This window comes from Scylla paramamosain, chromosome 4, assembly GCF_035594125.1.
Source record: "Scylla paramamosain isolate STU-SP2022 chromosome 4, ASM3559412v1, whole genome shotgun sequence".
NCBI lineage: Eukaryota > Metazoa > Arthropoda > Malacostraca > Decapoda > Portunidae > Scylla > Scylla paramamosain.
The window spans coordinates 37774410-37792166 of record NC_087154.1 but is presented as its reverse complement, the minus strand read 5'-3'; the positions used below and the strand labels follow the sequence as shown (position 1 = coordinate 37792166).

Here is a 17757-nt window from a genome sequence, read left to right as displayed (position 1 = left end):
TATAGTTATTGTTATAAAAAGGAATGATAATAACGTTAATGATGCTTTGGCAGTATTATAATGACAACTGAAGTAGCGATCGTGCTGGTGATAACTGTGTTGTGGTGGTAGAAAAGAAATAAGTTGAATAGCATAGAAAGTTAAGGAAAAGTAGTATTAAAAGCGCATAGAAAAACCATGGAAAACAATAATAAAATATGTAGCAAAGTTAGAAAATAGTAAAACCACTAAAGTAAGTAAGAAAGGAGCAGCAGGGCTTAATTAAGTTATATATATATATATATATATATATATATATATATATATATATATATATATATATATATATATATATATATATATATATATATATATATATATATATATATGAGGTAGTAGTAACATAAACTAATCATTACTATTATGAAAATCCATGAAAAGACACCAAAAGAAAAAGCAAAAAGCTTACGTAAACTCAGAGGCCTCACAATAACCAAACATGTACAGGAGGCAGTAGAAAGATAAAGTATAGGTGTGCTGAAACCCTTACAGTCAAACTCAAGCCCTCCTCTCCTCTCCTCTCCTGCAGGTCTGGCATGGGTGGCAGGGATGTGTCAAGCCAGCTACTCGTGCACCATCAACGAGGGCACCAGTTTCGAGTCTGTCTTCGTCATCACCCACGAGCTCGGCCACAAGTAAGTGTTCCTGGAGTGAAAGTCTTGCTTGCTTCTTGATTCAGTGTTAAGTATTCTTCATCTTCTATTTTGTATGCTGTAAGAAAGTATAATTGTCAAAGGGTTCTTCATTTTCCTCCGTTTTTGTGTAGTAAAAGGAAGGGAGCCGAAATGCATCATTAGTACAGTTATTTAAGATTGTCTAGATATTCTTCATCTTTGTATGCTCTGTATGTTAGGGGATAGGAACCTGTAGTGTCAGCACGCCTGGTTCCCCTTTTCATATTTCAAGGAGTTTCCATCACTTAATAAATGACCAAAGAGATAAAACGTGTACTGCAACTAAGCATTTTGTCATCCTTATTTCTCTCCAACTGCTTTAATACACACACACACTACGTACATGCTCACCTATCTTCTGCCTTACAACTCCACACTACACTTACGTCACGACAGCCACGTGAGAGATTTTCTGTGCCTCCTCTCAACCTTACCATTAACACCTTCATTTGTCCTGCAGCCTAGGTATGTCCCACGACGGTTCGCGGGACGACAAGAACACGTGTAGTGCAAACAAGCACCTCATGTCCTCGTCGACGGGGCCCGGGAAGGTGACGTGGTCCTCTTGCTCCAACCGCGAGCTGAAGGATTTCCTGAGCAAGTGAGTTAGAGAGTTACAAAGAGGTATTATTATTATTATTATTATTATTATTATTATTATTATCCTTCTCCTTCTCCTCCTCCTCTTCATCTTTATTAACAGATGATGATTTCGTGAAATATTTAAAAGTTTCCTGCAGTGCTGAATGAGCTGAGAGACTAATTCTTGATGCCACGCACTATTCTATCCCCCTCCCTCAGATACACCCTCGAGTGTCTGACAACCACCTCTCTGGTGCCGTGGAAAGGAAGCATCGCCGGGGACCAGCTGCCTGGGGAAGTGTACTCCAAGGAGGAACAGTGCAACTTCGCTGAGGGCTCGGGATTCAAGCCTTACGTCACCTCCAAACACCCTTATAACGTGAGCGTGTGTGTGTTTACGTCCTGCTATCTGTCACTGCAAAAAGAATAAATAAATAAATAAAGAGTGGGGGAAATCATTCATAAGCTGTCCATCATAATGAAAGAATAAGGATGCGAAACGAAATGATGGCGATTTTGATGCTAATGGTGAAGAAAAAGAGGAAGATTAGGAGGATACTACGCTACGTTAATCAGATGTGTGTCTGTATATTTACGAGGAGTTATCCATTCCTTCCTTACCTCTATCACTACCTCTTTTAATGCATCCCAGATATCTATATTTTGGTGGAAGGAGGCTGTACTGATTTGTCTCTGTTGTAGTAGTAGTAGTAGTAGTAGTAGTAGTAGTAGTAGTAGTAGTAGTAGTAATACCACTACCTCCTGCGAGAGTAGTTACAGCAACGTAGAAAAAATTCAAATATATCAAAATGTAAGGTACGTTTCCTCCAGCGTGGCACTCATTACACTAATTAACACTCCACTTACGCTGCACATCACTCCCTGCGAGGATTGACTTACCGGAGAGCAGCTTCAGTGGCTCATCTCAAGGGAGGGAATTTAGTTCAAGGAGTGTTTTGTCCCGAAGGAAATAAGCATGTAATTACTTAACTTCTTTCTTCCCACTCAGGATGTGTGTCGAGAGCTATGGTGCCAAAACACGACGCACGCCCTCCGCACACACCCGGCGCTAGAGGGCACCACTTGTGGCATTAAGAAGGTGAACTAATTAACCTGAATTAGCAGAGTCTACCTCATTTATGTTTGTCTTTGTGTGTGTGTGTGTGTGTGTGTGTGTGTGTGTGTGTGTGTGTGTGTGTGTGTGTGTGTGTGTGTGTGTATGCGCGCGCGCTCATAAACATCGTAAGGATCCCACTGTGGTTGAATCATAGGAGGATGATGACGTTGGTAATGATAATAATGATAACTCTTTCTCATTCACCTTCACTGTTACCATTCACGTCTTAGTATCAACCAATTTTGCTCCCCCGTCCAGTTCTGTATCAACGGGAACTGTCAGATCAAGCCTCCCAGGCAAGTCACCGTCACAGTGCCTCCCATCACCACTACCACCACCACCAGGGCTCCAAGCAAGGAGACCAAGGGATTCTCAAATCTCCTCTGGCGCATCAGGAATTTGTTTAAGAGGTGAGGGAGCAGGAGGCAGAGAGGAGTGTGATGGGATGATGCTTTGTTTTCTTTGAGTTTTGTTTTCATGAGATAACATTTTCAGTTTTACAGGTTAGCCTTTCAGTATCTCAGGTGTAGAAGGTAATTGTTGTGACTCTTTATAGTTCAGATATTACGTAAGCCTGTCTTTCATATCGCTAGGTAGATTTTGAAACATGATAGCACTGCGGTGTGTGGGGGAAGGAGTGGTGGAGGGAAAGAAGAAAGTCAGTGTTAAGTTAAAAGTTCAAGGCTTAATGACAAGAACACACTCACCGACAGTTGGTTATGATGTTGGTTGATTTACATATATTCCAGTGGGAAATTAGAAGCAAGACTTTACTAAGTAGATGCATGTAAGCCAATTATGTCACATGCGGTTAAGTGCTGTGATCCGCTTATGTTTCTTTAATATAAGTCCCTTAAGAACATTTTAGCCATATGAAATATTGTATATCATATGGCGGCAGCCTCTGAGGGAGTACAGCAAAAGTCAAAAGAGGCTGCGTGTAGAAGGATTTGATAGGGAATAGGTAATTGGTTTTAATTAAATTTAGTAATATACAGTTGATAGACAGGCTGGAAACATTGTGGCTTGCTTATGCATTCAGAAATTAAAGGACACACACTGACCCTTGGACGTGGTGTTACAGATACATGTCCCTGCGGCAAGAACTCCCTGCCAGCGTGTTCACCTCCAAGTGGCGGCTGACGCATTCCTCCCAGTGCTCGGCCACGTGCGGGGGAGGCTGGACCAAGGGCGAAATTACTTGTACCACGGCTGACGGCAGTGTGCGCCTCGGGGACGATCTGTGTAATCCTGACTCCCGCCCGGTGCCATGGTCGTCTTGCAACACCAGCCCCTGTGTGTCCTCAGATGGCGGCAGCGGCATCCACTTCCCGAGCGACTGACTGTGGTGGTGGTGGAGGAGGAGAAGGCGTTGCAACTTACCCACTGCCTCTCCTGCCTCGCTGCCTTCTCCTCACTTTCTCGTCCTCATCTGTCCTTTCTTAATGTTTCCCTACTGTGTCATTTTCTGTCTCTATATCCTCGTTGTATCGTTCCCTCACGCGTCCCCCCTTCGCCAGTTCGTGTCATCATTGCACTCACTCCGTCCATCTCTTGTGATACTTTCGATATCTTTACGAAAACTGTATTCCATTAATGCTCACCGTTCCATCACGTCAATATACTACTAGACGAACGCAATGTGTCTATAGCAGTATTTTCAAGGTATGAGTTAGTTATGTATGTATATCTATATATGTATATTTTTTCATCATGCTGACCACGACACAAACAAACACGTCATAACCGCCCTGTAGTATTCCCTCAGTACTGACTAGTCATTCCCTCAGAATATACGTAATAAAAAGACTATATTTTTCATTAATAATGAAGAAAACGAGGCACGTAAATATTTGTATGTGTGTATGGCAGTGGGAGGAAGAGGAAGGTGGGAACTTGGAGAGAGAGAGAGAGAGAGAGAGAGAGAGAGAGAGAGAGAGAGAGAGAGAGAGAGAGAGAGAGAGAGAGAGGTGAGGAGTTGGTCCGTGACTTTAGACAACCGCAATGATCTGTGATAATGACACGAATAAAGGCATGACGTCCACAGGGTTCTTAGTGTATCCTCCTGAACTACTGGATGATGTTGAGGTTATGCAGCATAACAATAACATCAGAGTGTTTTCACCATCATGTATCACACTCCGATATCGTGTTTTTATTTCTTAGGATCTTGTTCTACTTCCACTTGCGTTTGTTTTTTTTTTTACTTTCATTCCTTATTTATTTGTTTACATTAAAACTGTTCTGTACTATGAACAAAATTTTTTTTTTGTAAAAATGTGGGCAATGGGCAAAACCCTTAACAAGCAAAAGTTTTTTGGGGCAAGGTCTTCATTCTACCACTGCTACTCCCGATGCAACATAGACCGCCAAGTGGTGCCTGATTTTACATAGTACACACAGAACACGCATGAGACTCCGCCACTGACCAGCGCAGTGTAGTGCAGTGAGAGTCGACCCTCTCCCTCTTACAGAGCTAGAGGCTAAACTGTGAGGAACGTGCCAGAATGTAAATTTGTCTTATATAGCTTCATTTAAAAGAATGGATGTCTCGTATATAGATCAATGGTTCTTAACTTGGGTGGGTTGCCCCCTATAGGAGCATCTGTAATTTTCGAGGGGAACACGAGCACTTGGGAAAAAAAAAAAATTTCTCTAATTGTATTTGGTATTCTCTTTATGAGAGCATGACCTGATATTGAAAAGTTTATAATCAGATACAAATGTATTGTCTGATAACTTTAGTTTCCTACAGTCTACCACTCTAGAGAATATATATATATATATATATATATATATATATATATATATATATATATATATATATATATATATATATATATATATATATATATATATATATATATATATATATATATATATATATATATATATATATATATATATATATATAATGTAAATAACCAGCTGTCTGCCTGGCTGGCTACAGTGTTTTACTCAGCATTTGTCAGTCTTGCCCCCACACGCTCTATTTACCAGTGTTTCCGTCTTCCCGGCAGCTTCTCTGAGCACCGCCAAGCAGCACCAAAGAGGCACGAGTACGTGAGGTAAGTCCACTGGTGCCAGTCTACCCTCAGTCAGCCTTACTGCCTTCACTACAACACCCTCTTCCTCTCTGTAGTGTCTTGTACTCGTTTATTAGGTTTTATGATTCGTTATTTAGGTATTTTTGGGGTTTATTTATTTTCAGATTTTGTTTACATCAGAGTTTGGAGAGAGAGAGAGAGAGAGAGAGAGAGAGAGAGAGAGCATTTTAGTTTAGTCTATCATCCGCTCGTTCTTTTTTTTTTTCCTGCGGTGAACTCTGATGTAACTCTCTCTCTCTCTCTCTCTCTCTCTCTCTCTCTCTCTCTCTCTCTCTCTCTCTCTCTCTCTCTCTCTCTCTCTCTCTCTCTATATATATATATATATATATATATATATATATATATATATATATATATATATATATATATATATAGTTACACGGATTTTCAAGACTGTCTTTACAGCTCCAGTGACAGAGTAAAAACATATCTACACTACTAACAGGAGAAACACGCTTTTAAAACGTTTTAGTTAAAGTAACACTGATTTTTAAGGTTGTTTTTTACGGTGCTATTGAGAGATTAATAACATTTCTATATTATTAAAAGGAGGAACACCCTTGAAAATCTTCTGATCATATTTGTGGCCTTGGGAAACAGTTGTGAGGAGAGAGAGAGAGAGTGTAGGAACATTTTAGTTAAGCCTATCCTGCGCTCGTTCTTGTTTCCTACGGTGACACGGTGCAGCAGTTAGTGAAGTGTGCCTTCATAATCACATACCGGATGTGTAGTAGGGAAAGGCGAGTGAGGAAATGAGGATATTTTTATTATTTGACATATTATTTGATAACATGTCAACGTGTGTGTGTGTGTGTGTGTATGTGTGTGTGAGTGAGTGGGTGGGATGAGGAGCAGTGCTAGGTGGCGCTGGGGAGGGAGGGCAGGCGGTTCCCGGCTGGGTGGCTGCAGTGTTTTGATTAGCACTGGTCAGTTTTGCCTCACACGCTCTATTAATTAGTGTTTCCGTATTCCCGGCAGCCTCTCCCTGCACCGAGCATCGCCATCCAGGACCAGAGAGGCACGACTACGTGAGATGAGCCCAGCGGTACCAGCCTGCCCTCAGTAAGCCTTACTGCCTTCACCACAACATCCTCCTCCTCCCTGTAGTGTCTTGTACTCGTTTATTTAGGTTTCATTATTCGTTATTTAGGTATTTTTGGGGGTTATTTATCTATTTTTAGGATTTTTACGTCTGAACCTGGAAAAAGCTGGAAATTAAGCCAAATACTGAAGATTCGTCAATATGTAAACAAGCCCTCAGCTAAGGTAGAAGCCATTATTTTATCGTGTCTCACTTATTATAAGCCAAACATTTCACAACATGGAGCCTCATGTCTAGCATTCTTATCCGTTGGTAAGATATATCCGCCATTGCCTGCTTTTGGTGTCATAAAGGAATAATTAGGGCAACATGGCCGCCGGCTCCTCCACTGAGGTCGCCGCACAGGGCCGCCATGATGGATTGATACCTGTGGCAGCTTGTTGGTTCCAATATTTTTTTCTTTTTTTCTGAATTATTTCATTTGACTTTTATAGTAGGGTTTTATGGTTTCTAAAAATATGTTGTTGCTCTTGAAGTGTTTTTCTTGCTTCAGTTAAGTAAGTCTGCTGGATTTGTTGTTGTTTTTTTTTTTTTTTTGCATAAATAAAGGGTGCTTTTTTTACAGTGATTTTTACCCAAACCGGTTCTTGGCTTTTTTATTTGAGGCTTTAATGAAGCTTTTATTACTTCAAAAAATCGTTTATGAATTTTGAAGTGTTTTGCGTTGCTGTTTAGTTAAGTATGTAAAATTTGAAATGGTTTTTAATCCCGTTAAAAGTGGTGATTTTGTCATTTTTCAGTTTCTTTATTTCTCTATATCGGCTTATAGCTAAATTTGCATTGTTTGGAAAAATAGTTTAGATTTTTTTAAATGTGTTTTTACCAGTGTAAAGTGAAATGGGTGGACTTTTCAGTGTTTTTAATGGTGTCAAAAGTTCCAACACTTTTTTCATATTTCATATAATATTTCTTTACAACTACTCGGACTGCAGATGTTTTGATATTGTGAATATTAATTAAAGTAATTGTCAAGTCAGAATATATAATGCATTCGGGCCTAGCTTCATTTTTTCTAGGGGTCAATTTCAAAATTAAATACGGTACGTACGTAAGCCAGACGGCTGGCAGCGCCTCGCCTGTGACGTCATCAAGATGGCCGGACTCGCTCTGCTCCAGCGTCTGTTCATCAATATTTACCGCAATTTTCAGTGTTTTCCAAGTGTTTTATGCTGTTTCCAAAGTCAGGCGTGTTGATAGTAGTAGTAGAAAGAAGAAACTAAGAGAAATGAAGGAGGAGGAGGAAGAAATAAGGAGAAATGAAAGAGGCAAAACAGGTAAACAATATTTAGCTTAGTGTCTCTTGGTAAGCTGCATTTTTCTAATATTTGGTGTGTTTTGGATGTATGTAGGAGTGTTGTGAGGTGTTTAAAGTTTCTTTTTGAGGTGTTTAGGTGTGTTTTGTGTGTATATTTGCTGTTATCATTGTGTTTCAGGTGGATTTTCGGTGTTTTAAATGTGGTTTAAGATGTTTTTAGTTATATTTTACGTGTCTTGATTCGTATAGGGTGTTCTGAGTATATTGTAGGGTGTTTTGGTGTGTTTTGGGTGTGTTTGGGGTATATTGAGGTGTTGTGAGCTTATTTTGGATGTAATTTGGGTGTGTTTAGTGTTTTTGGTGTGTGTGTGTGTGTGTGTGTGTGTGTGGTCTTTTGGGTATATTTGAATTCGCAGGTAGTTTTAAGCCTGTTAAGATGTGTTTAGGGTGCATTCAATGGTGTTGTGGAATTTTTTGGATGTTTTGAATGTGTTTCATGAGTTACAGGGTGTTTTGGGTGTGTTTTAAATGTTTAAATGTCTTTTGAGTGTATTTGGATGAGTTTTGAGGCTATTTTTGAGTGTGTTTTGGATGTTTCAAGTGTGTTTTGGGTGTGTTCGGGTGAATATGGGTGAATATCGTTGATATTTTTTTGGTGTTATTTGGTGTTTTTAGTGAGTTTTGAATTTTTAACACGTGTTTTGCTGTGTTTGTATGAATTTTGTTGTATTTAGGGGTGTTTTGTGTGTGTTTTGGTGGGATTTGAATATGGTTTCAGGTGCCTTGAGTGTGTTTTGGGGTATTTTGGGAACAAAAGCCCCACAGTAACACAAATAACGTACCTCTAAACATCACAACCTTACCAGATCTTACCCCGTAAGATATAAAGGACATCCTTATCAAGTCCGTTATCCCACATAGACTTGCCACACTCCCCTACACTGCGCAGGTACCTGTGAAAAATGTGTTTTGGGTGTTTTTTTTTTTTTTTTATGTAGGAAGGACACTGGCCAAGGGCAACAAAAATCCAATAAAAAATATGCCCACTGAAATGCCAGTCCCATAAAAGGATGAGTTTTGGGGTGATATAGGGTGTTTTGGGTGTGTTTTAAATGTCTAAGTGTGTTTTGAGTGTATTTGGATTAATGTATTTTGATTAATAATAATAATAATAATAATGTAATAACAAAATAAGAGATTGCCACACTAGCATCATTATAATCAAAACAAATGTCTGTGGGCGAGGATCACCTGTCAAACCAACTCACCAAATGGTAACAGCTTCCCAAGGCAGAGCTGCAGATGGGGGAGGTAATGCACTCATCACCCACCTGTTAAGTAGTTCATAGTGAAATAATAAACACAAGTGATGTAGTTTTAGTGTTTTGAGGGAAGATGGTAGAAAACAGATTTGTAGAAGTGAGTTTTAGGGATGTGTTTATTACTGAAGCTGGTGAGAATTTGGGTAATTTTTTTCAGTTAGCTTGTGTATGAGTGAGTGAATGAATAAATCCATTTGAGTTATAATTAATTTTAACAGTTAATTCATAACATATAGTTTAGACATGTGGAGGTGAGCATTGTTAATAAATAACGTGTAATAACACTACAGAGGGTCAGTGAGTGTTGCAGTGTTGCCTGTGTTGCAGCTGGATGATGAGGAGTTCCAGCTGCCGCCTGTAGGAGAGTTGCCCACCCTGGAAAGCATTTTGAAGGAGGACGGCCTTGACCTGGCCTACCCCACGCCACCCCAGCCTAAGGTAAGGTCATTGGAAGGGAGAGATTAATGTTATCTTTTTTTTCTTAATATTATTTTTATTGAAAGGAAGACATGTTAAAAGTAAAAAAGAAAAAAAATGACAATTTTTTTTTTTCAGTTTGCAACTAACTTTTAATTGTAAATATCGTTCAGATTTTTTAAAGTTTTTTTTTTTTTATTCCTGATAAATAAGATTTGTGGATTTTAGAATTTTTTTTTTTTATCACATTTGTTCTAAATTTTTCTGTGGGTTCTTTAAAATATCTTTATTATTACTGAGGTTTGAAATATTTTTATGCCCTTTCAAAATATATAAGGCTTTCCAGTGTAGCTCCATTTTTGTGAGGGGTCAATTTCAAAATGGAATTGAGTAACATAAAATAAGTTGTAATGTCATCAGCCAGCTTTATCCAAGGACCAAGACCCAGGACCCCTTTGCCTTCCAATCCCTCTCTCCACCATTGTTTAGTATGTGTGTGTGTGTGTGTGTGTGTGTGTGTTTTCTCTCTCTCTCTCTCTCTCTCTCTCTCTCTCTCTCTCTCTCTCTCTCTCTGGATTTGCGGATTTTTTGTAAATATGTAATATATGCTAGTTTGGCGGTTGACGTGTGACGGGGAGGTGGGGATGTGATGATCAAGTGGGTGTGGTGGAGCCTGTCTGGTAGTTGTGCTATGCTGTTATGTTACTCCACCTCTAGCTCATCACTTTTACTCTCTTTCCATTCAATCTTCCCCATTTGCTGATTTTCTCTATTTATTTTCTTTATTTTCTTTATTTATTTATTTTTCCTTTTTTTTCTTTTTTTCTTTAGTGTGTTTTTCTTTTCTTCTTTGTTACTCTGTTCAAACCCACTTCTAACTTATTAATTCTACTGTCTTTCCATTCAGTCTTATTCATTTCTTATTATTCTTTCTTTATTTTTTTTGTCTTTTCTTTTCATCCTTGTTATTCTGTTCTACCCCATCTTCTGACTTATTAATTTTACTTTCATCTCATTCAATCCTATCCATTTCCTGTTCTTTTCTTTTTTCCTTTCATCTTTTCTTTCTTTCTTTTGTCTCCTGTCACTTCTGTTGTACATTGTTCGGAACACATATGAACACACAAGAATGCTGTGGGTATAGGGTAGCCTCATATGAGTACACTTGTGAGTACATATGAGTACTGTGTGAGTGAGCCAGCTAGCAGCGTTGTGTTGCTCATTGTTGACATAGGCGGTGCCGTTATCTATATCGTAATGGAAGGAGAGCTGACCTATGCCTGTGAGTTGACCTCTGAGGCCCTGGGGTAATGAGGTGTCCATGTGTGTGTGTGTGTGTGTGTGTGTTTGTGTGTGTGTGTGTGAGGGTTAGCTAACCATGGAATAATTGTTATTTGGTACCGTTTAATTTTAGTTTTGTGAGTATGTGTTCATATATAGTATAAGAAGCAATTATTTTTAGCAGTATTGATAATCAGCATGACTTGTAGTCATATCTTGCAAGCTGGAGTAGGTGTAGTTAGGTGTCGCCTGGCAGAGGTAGACTTGGGAGGTAGGGTGTGAAGCACTATGTGGCACTTAAAAAGAGAGAGAGAGAGAGAGAGAGAGAGAGAGAGAGAGAGAGAGAGAGAACTGAGACACAATAACATGCGTTAAGGGAATTAGGAGACAAGGGAAAGCAAGTAAAGTCCTTATAAATAGAACTCGACTGACTGACTGTGATGGTGCGATTCCTGTATAGATGAACGCCTTGTGCACTGTGCTGGTTTGTGAGTTTTGTGTAATTTGTGTTCAAGTTCTCTGCTTATTCATATTGCAAATACAATTTCATTTTCAGTCCAGATTTTATTTCACTTGTTAAAATTGTGCATAACTTTTGTGTTTGTAAAAATATCAACTGCTCTTTATGGGAAAGGAACCTATGATAAGGATGTGTACATTTATAGTGCATTAATAACAGCTTTCATGACCATCAGATAATTTCAACTTTGTAAGATACAAGAGACAAATTGCTGCTTTATTATATACCTTGATATCTGGTATCCACACGTAAAACCCTCAAGCACCTTTTACTTGCCATGGTAGACAGCACATTACCAGTTTGGGCATGAGTTGTGAAGCAGAGCAGACTTGGCATAATGCACCACTGTCTGTGTAAATGGTGTAGCAAAGCATAGGAGTGTGTTTTATTTTGATATCTGGTATCCACAAGAAGTAAAACCATCATGCACCTTTTACTGGCCACGGTAGTCATAGCACCACATCACCAGTTTGGGCATGAGGTGTGAAGCAGACCAGACCTGGCATAATGCACCATAGTCTGTGTAAATGGTGTAGCATAGCATAAAAGTGTGTTTTATTTTGGTGGATGACAGTTCTCAAACCAACAGTACCTGTGTTGGTGTAGAAGTAGAGGATTACAATCTTTGCAAAGTTCCAAGTGCTCTGTCTTAATCTGAGTGATGTTTGTTGCGTTACCTTAATCGTGTAGCACACAGGAGCCTCCTTTTGTAGAGAGTGGGGAGGATTAAGTGAGCAAAGAAAATAAGGAAAACAGGAATGATGAGGGATTAAAGTTGGTAGAGGAGAAAGAAGGAAGAGGATAATGGGATTTGAGAGAGGAGAGGTAATTTGGCATTTTGTTAGCATCCTCCAGACCCTAAAGACTTACTGATTTCATGGTGTAGATCTGATCTGTCTGAGTATTTTTAATGTTGAACTAGGTTGACAAATTAAGAAATAAGCATAATATGATTTGAATGTTTTTAGATGGTGTGATTTAATTATATAATACACAATTGTCTGGTCAGTATAAGATTGTAGAGTGAGAGTTGGGAGACTGTGTTGCATTTAGGAGAAATTACATGATGTGAAACACCAGGCCAAGGCTATAAGTGATTTTGCTAAGACAGTTATCATATTAACTGAAAACACTTAAAAGTACTATCAGAATAAAATTGCTTTGAAATGAAGTTTTTTTTTTCTCTCTCTCTCTCTCTCTCTCTCTCTCTCTCTCTCTCTCTCTCTCTCTCTCTCTCTCTCTCTCTCTCTCTCTCTCTCTCTCTCTCTCTCTCTCTCTCTCTCTCTCTCTCTCTCTCTCTCTGGGAAATGTTGCATTAAACCCATTCATATGTTGGATCACTTATTAACAAAAATATTTCATGACTTTCTGGAAATCTTTGGTTGTATGTAGTAGTAATAGCTGTAGTAGTGTAGTACATTATAAACTGTAGGTTTATCAACAGTTAACTTAGTATTCACAGACAACTTAATGCCAACAAGCTATGGTGACATTGATTCATTGCAGACAGCAGATATATGTATGGCTTAGGTGGTGGTACAATAAAGCCAAGTTAACCAAGATGTACTTTCAATGTTGCCCTCTATGTCCAATGTTGATGACAGGCCAAAGGCATATTTTATATTTCTAAAAGGATTTTATTTGGTGCTAGATCATTTCCATGACTATATAGCAGGTGTTCATTTGTTTAACACCTTGATTGTGGATACATATCAGGACAGAAATACATTTGTTAACTATGACTAAGGAATGAACAAACTGCATGTGGCCTCATAATAAGTTCTTTATCGAGCCTTAGCAAGACAGTTCATCAGTTGTTTAAGCTTTTTAATACCTCTTGCATTTGCCACATCTTCCTCTATCTAGTTATCCGTATAGCTTGAACTTTTCAGCTCCATTAATACCTAAGCCTCTCATTATCCTTGTACCTTCTATGTCTACCTTTCAAAGTATTCTTCTCTACCTATCCTAGATCTCATTCACCCAACTTTGATTATTCTAGATCATTCAAACCTACCTACACTTCTCAATACCTAACTACTGCAGTCATATGGAACCCTAATGCACTACCTCATTTCTAACGCATCCATCACTTCGCTTTCCCTGAATGCAGTACCAAATTATTCTGATTCTGTCACATTCATCATCACAGTTTCAGTTTCTGTCCTCTCGGTTTTATTTATATAATTTTTTCATTCATAATTGTGAACATGATTTGTAGGGCTATATAATATGTACAAATTAATTTACAACATGTTTTATACAGGCAGCTTCCATTATTTTCCAAATATCAGAGAACTTAAAGTACATAGTTGTAGGTGGAAAAAATATAAAGAGGGAAAAATTTACATACATGCACACATGCACACACACATGCATGCATGCACACAACTCAAGGGAACATTTAGGAATAAACAAGGTTTATAAAAAAAATATATATATACAGTATATTCAGCATTACTACACACACAGTAATGAAGTACAAATTAAGTGAAATTCATAACAAATTATTTTAGACTGAATTCATCTTTACATTATCAAGTAGAGTATTTACACATTTTACTAGGATCTTCATTGACTGTGTGAAGCACTACCAGTACATCAACAATGTGGTGATGATCACTATGCAGTCTTAGCCATGCTGTTTTCAGAATCATTATTTTTAATAGATTTTTCTACACAACAATAACAAAAGAGGATTAGCTTGGCACTCAGTCTGTATTCCACATGGAGCATTTCATTCTAAAAACTGCTGTTCCTAAATCAAAAGAACACACTATGAAGGAATGGTAGTATTACAAAGGAAACACTCCCTCTGTGATATTGGCTATGTAGCGGCAATGAAAAATGCTTCTTTTGACGCTTTCCAGATTCCAGAAGAAAAGAGACTTAAATCAAATTTATAAAGAAAAACTACAGCCATAGCAGTGACCAGCATTTAGACAAAACTGGATACCAGTTATAGAAAAGAAATTTCAGTATTATTAAATAAACTGCCACATGCACATATACTGCAAAAGCTCAATATCTACAGCTTCTACAACAGAGATGCAACAGACGTACAACACACATCACAGGTGAGTAGTCAGGGTGGGCAGTGGTGGAGGGCTGGCAGGACACTTCACTCCCACCTCAGCAGATTCCTGTACCTGTGACTAGAAGCAACTTGGGGGAGTCTGCAGGCTCAATACATATACATCTCCCTCTCCCTTGATGCCAAGACAAAACATACATACACCTCAACCTCGATGTAGTGAAAAATAACAGGAAAGTAACATTGACTGCTTAACTCCTTTCAGATCCATGGCAGTAAGAGGGAAACGGAAGAACTTTTGTTTTCCAATGAATGTGAAGGTAATGTGGTGGAAATACTATTTATAGGTTTCTTTTCCTATAGATTAATTTAACTTACTGTTGGTTAATTGGTTACTCACCCTATGTACAAGTTGGTTTGTTTTTGACTCATCTCTTATGGTGGTAATATGTACTATTAGATTAGATGCAAGTGAACAATGAAAAACACATCCAATATTCTTCAGTAATTATTTTTGTCATAGCATCAAGGATTCACAAGTGTTTATTGTAAATCATAACTTAAGATAAATCTGGATAGGTTTCAAAATATTTACAGTAAATAACTAAAATATAAATGAAGTGCATGAGTTACAATAAAGCAGTTGAGAGGATGAGTATTGAGTTGTGACTGTCCACCACTCATGAGATAACATTAGTCAGCCCTCCACCTGTGCCAGGAAAAACAAAACTCTCCACTTGCACCAGCTGTGTCACATCTGTGCCTAGCTATTCAGGTACTGTCTACATGTGTATGAATCCTGTTTTCATGTCTTTATTTTTCATTGTTTGTAGAGATGAATAGGACACTCACATAACTAGTTTCTAGCCAGTGACATTGTTATTGAGCAAAACTCCTCAGAACATGATGAATGTTTCACTTGTCTCTGAGTCACCGCCACACTGCACTTGGTATTGTTTTGTAAGCCCACTCACTTGCGGTAAACGTACGTACTTCCAAACATACATTGTTTAACACTGAGCATAATACATATTCCATTTAATGATGTTACCTATATAACTCCATCATTTAAACTTTTCTTGTTATTACAATAGAACATGTTTATTTTCATAGGATTACAATGCTGAAGGATTGCTTTCACTAGGTTATTACAACTATATCTTTCAATGAGGAAGAAATCTATTTGGGTGACCATTTTCTTTCTAGACAATACAGTGAAAATTTACTTTAATTCACAACCTTCTAATTCTTAGGCTGGACATGGTACGCAGGTGTCCAATGTGGGGGAGTTCGAGAATATGTAGCATTTTTAGGATAGTTACCACTGGTATCAATATATTCACGAACTGTTTGTGCTGAGTCTCGCATGTCCCACATTTCTCTCGCATCACGAAGGTCCCTTAAGTTTCCAGAACGCACATTTCTCATCTCTCTCGCCTCGTGTGGCTTCTCCTGTTCTTTTGTGTCCTTGACATCCCGCATGTGTTCTAACCAAGAGGGGAGTTCCCGTCCAGCTTCCCGTGGTGGACCCTCCGGATGGAGGGGATGGTGTTGGTGATGGTGGTGGTGTTGTTCCCTCATGTCCACATCACTTGGCTCCCACTTCTCCACACCTTCTGGTGCTCCTACTCCACCAGGAATCCCAACTCGTGGCTCCTCATACTGGGAAGTGTGCCGCATTGGGTCACGTTTTTTCCTGTCGTAGGGGACCCTAGGGTGGGGCCGGCCATTGTATACCCCTGACTCAAAGCTGTTCAGAGCAGCGCCATGTGTCATGTGGGAGAAGCGGTTGCCCAGGAGGTGGTGGGTGTTGGGTACGTGGGCTGCAGCACAACCTGGCTGGCCTGGGGGTACTATACTAGAAGTGATGGTAGGGAATGGACCACAGAAATTTACACTAATGGAAATTGGGTGAAGGACAGGTGATATGTCTGAAAGACCAGACATGATGGGGGCAATTAGGGAGTTGTCGATTGTTAATGGAACATAGAAGCTGCCATTCTGGTTAAGGGCAAAAATGGGGACAGTTCCTGCAGACCCCATCTCAGGCACCTGTCTGTGGGGGGAGCTGCTCCCCATTTGGTTTTCACATTTGGGAGTGGGAGTTGGTGATCTCTGGTTCTTCTCTGGCACAGGGCTGTCATGTCCATCCAGCAGCTTGGCTGAATCTGTCGGGAAATTTTCTTGGGATGGGGTGGCCCGGGAGGCTGGGCCAGTGGGTGTCACTCGGTCCTTTTCATAATCTGTGTAGTTTCCACAAGACGATTCAGAATCCCTCCGCTTCTTTCTCACTTGGTGGGACTGCTCCAGGTCAGCACTGAATCGGTGCTTCATGTTGGACTTGAATTTGTAGAGGCGGCTGCTATTACTGTTGTTGTTGTCATCACCGCTTGAAGAGTTGTTGGAGCTCAGGCCCGAGGAATACCCTCCACACCGCCGTTCTCCACTGTTTCCTGGACCAGAGTGCTGCTGCAGGATCTCACGCAGCTGACTGCCAACCCCAGAGCTGCCATCCAGAGAGGAGGAACTACCCAGTTTGTCTTCTCTTTCATCTGAACCCTGACGATCTTCAGACCGGTATGCAGACTCTTCTAATGAGGAGAAACATTATATGAGTATCTTTCTTTGAAGAGTAAGATAGTTTACCTTGGGAGAAATTTTATTTATGAGTGTGCTGTTGAAGAATCTCTGCAAAAGCTAAACATGAACATTTAGCATCTTTGTGAAAGTTGATGAATTTTAAAAGGATGATCCATACATTCAAGTTTTTGCAAAGACTAGTATTTACTATTATCTATTCAAATTATTTTAAGATGATTTTTCACTGGTATTTTGGTGTAATATAATTCAATCTTGAACTGATAAGATTACTGTTTCGGACTACATGCTGAGTCCTTTTGCAACCATAGTGACTTGACACAGAACCTAGTGACTTGTTGCAACAATAAAAACTGTGGTCCAAAGTCTGAGGTATGATGAAAGGGAATAAATATAGTGTCAAAGTGACAGCTTCTATCTTAAAAGTTAATAAGGACAATGTTTACACCTCAGACTGAAGTAATTATAAACTATGCAAATGAATAATAGATAATTGTAATTATTAAGATACTGAATTATGATACATTTTTGTTTGATTGAAAGTAAGTAGTGCTTTTCAAGTGGGTTGATTTAGACTTCTCAGTAAAGTCTTCCATAGCTCTTTCACACATACAGATATGAATGCACACACACACACACACACACACACACACACACACACACACACACACACACACACACACACACACACACACACACACACACAGCC

The 17757-nt window shown here is 39.2% G+C and overlaps 3 protein-coding genes across 7 annotated transcripts in view; 2 read left to right on the top strand and 1 right to left on the bottom strand.

Annotated features, from left to right (window-relative positions):
• The window catches only part of LOC135100070 (A disintegrin and metalloproteinase with thrombospondin motifs adt-2-like), a 19074-nt gene extending 14618 nt beyond the window's left edge, over positions 1-4456 (top strand). For both annotated transcript variants that reach the window (XM_064002963.1, XM_064002962.1), the window contains exons 9-14: positions 569-674; positions 1174-1314; positions 1515-1674; positions 2305-2394; positions 2671-2822; positions 3497-4456. In XM_064002963.1, coding sequence (XP_063859033.1) covers positions 569-674; positions 1174-1314; positions 1515-1674; positions 2305-2394; positions 2671-2822; positions 3497-3755 — 908 coding nt within the window. In that variant the 3' untranslated portion in view covers positions 3756-4456. The remainder of the gene's footprint in view (positions 1-568; positions 675-1173; positions 1315-1514; positions 1675-2304; positions 2395-2670; positions 2823-3496) is intronic.
• On the top strand, positions 4417-17757 carry LOC135100155 (uncharacterized). The gene is made up of 5 exons (XM_064003122.1): positions 4417-4500; positions 5341-5480; positions 6498-6581; positions 9526-9636; positions 14287-17757. Exons 1-4 carry the CDS (start codon positions 4417-4419, stop codon positions 9557-9559), a joined length of 342 nt encoding a protein of 113 aa, XP_063859192.1. The 3' UTR covers positions 9560-9636; positions 14287-17757.
• LOC135100065 (transcription factor cwo-like) overlaps positions 14943-17757 on the bottom strand; it is a 54446-nt gene continuing 51631 nt past the window's right edge. For all 4 annotated transcript variants that reach the window (XM_064002959.1, XM_064002960.1, XM_064002957.1 and 1 more), the window contains one exon: positions 14943-17041. In XM_064002959.1, the coding sequence (XP_063859029.1) occupies positions 15693-17041 (1349 nt within the window). In that variant the 3' untranslated portion in view covers positions 14943-15692. The remainder of the gene's footprint in view (positions 17042-17757) is intronic.

Bases quoted from the DNA above. Each gene is read 5' to 3' on its own strand.
- LOC135100155 (XM_064003122.1), top strand. From the start codon at position 4,417: ATGATCTGTGATAATGACACGAATAAAGGCATGACGTCCACAGGGTTC. The intron at 4,501-5,340 runs GTTATGCAGCAT...GTAAATAACCAG, and splicing joins AACTACTGGATGATGTTGAG to CTGTCTGCCTGGCTGGCTAC. The intron at 6,582-9,525 runs GTAAGCCTTACT...CCTGTGTTGCAG, and splicing joins GCGGTACCAGCCTGCCCTCA to CTGGATGATGAGGAGTTCCA.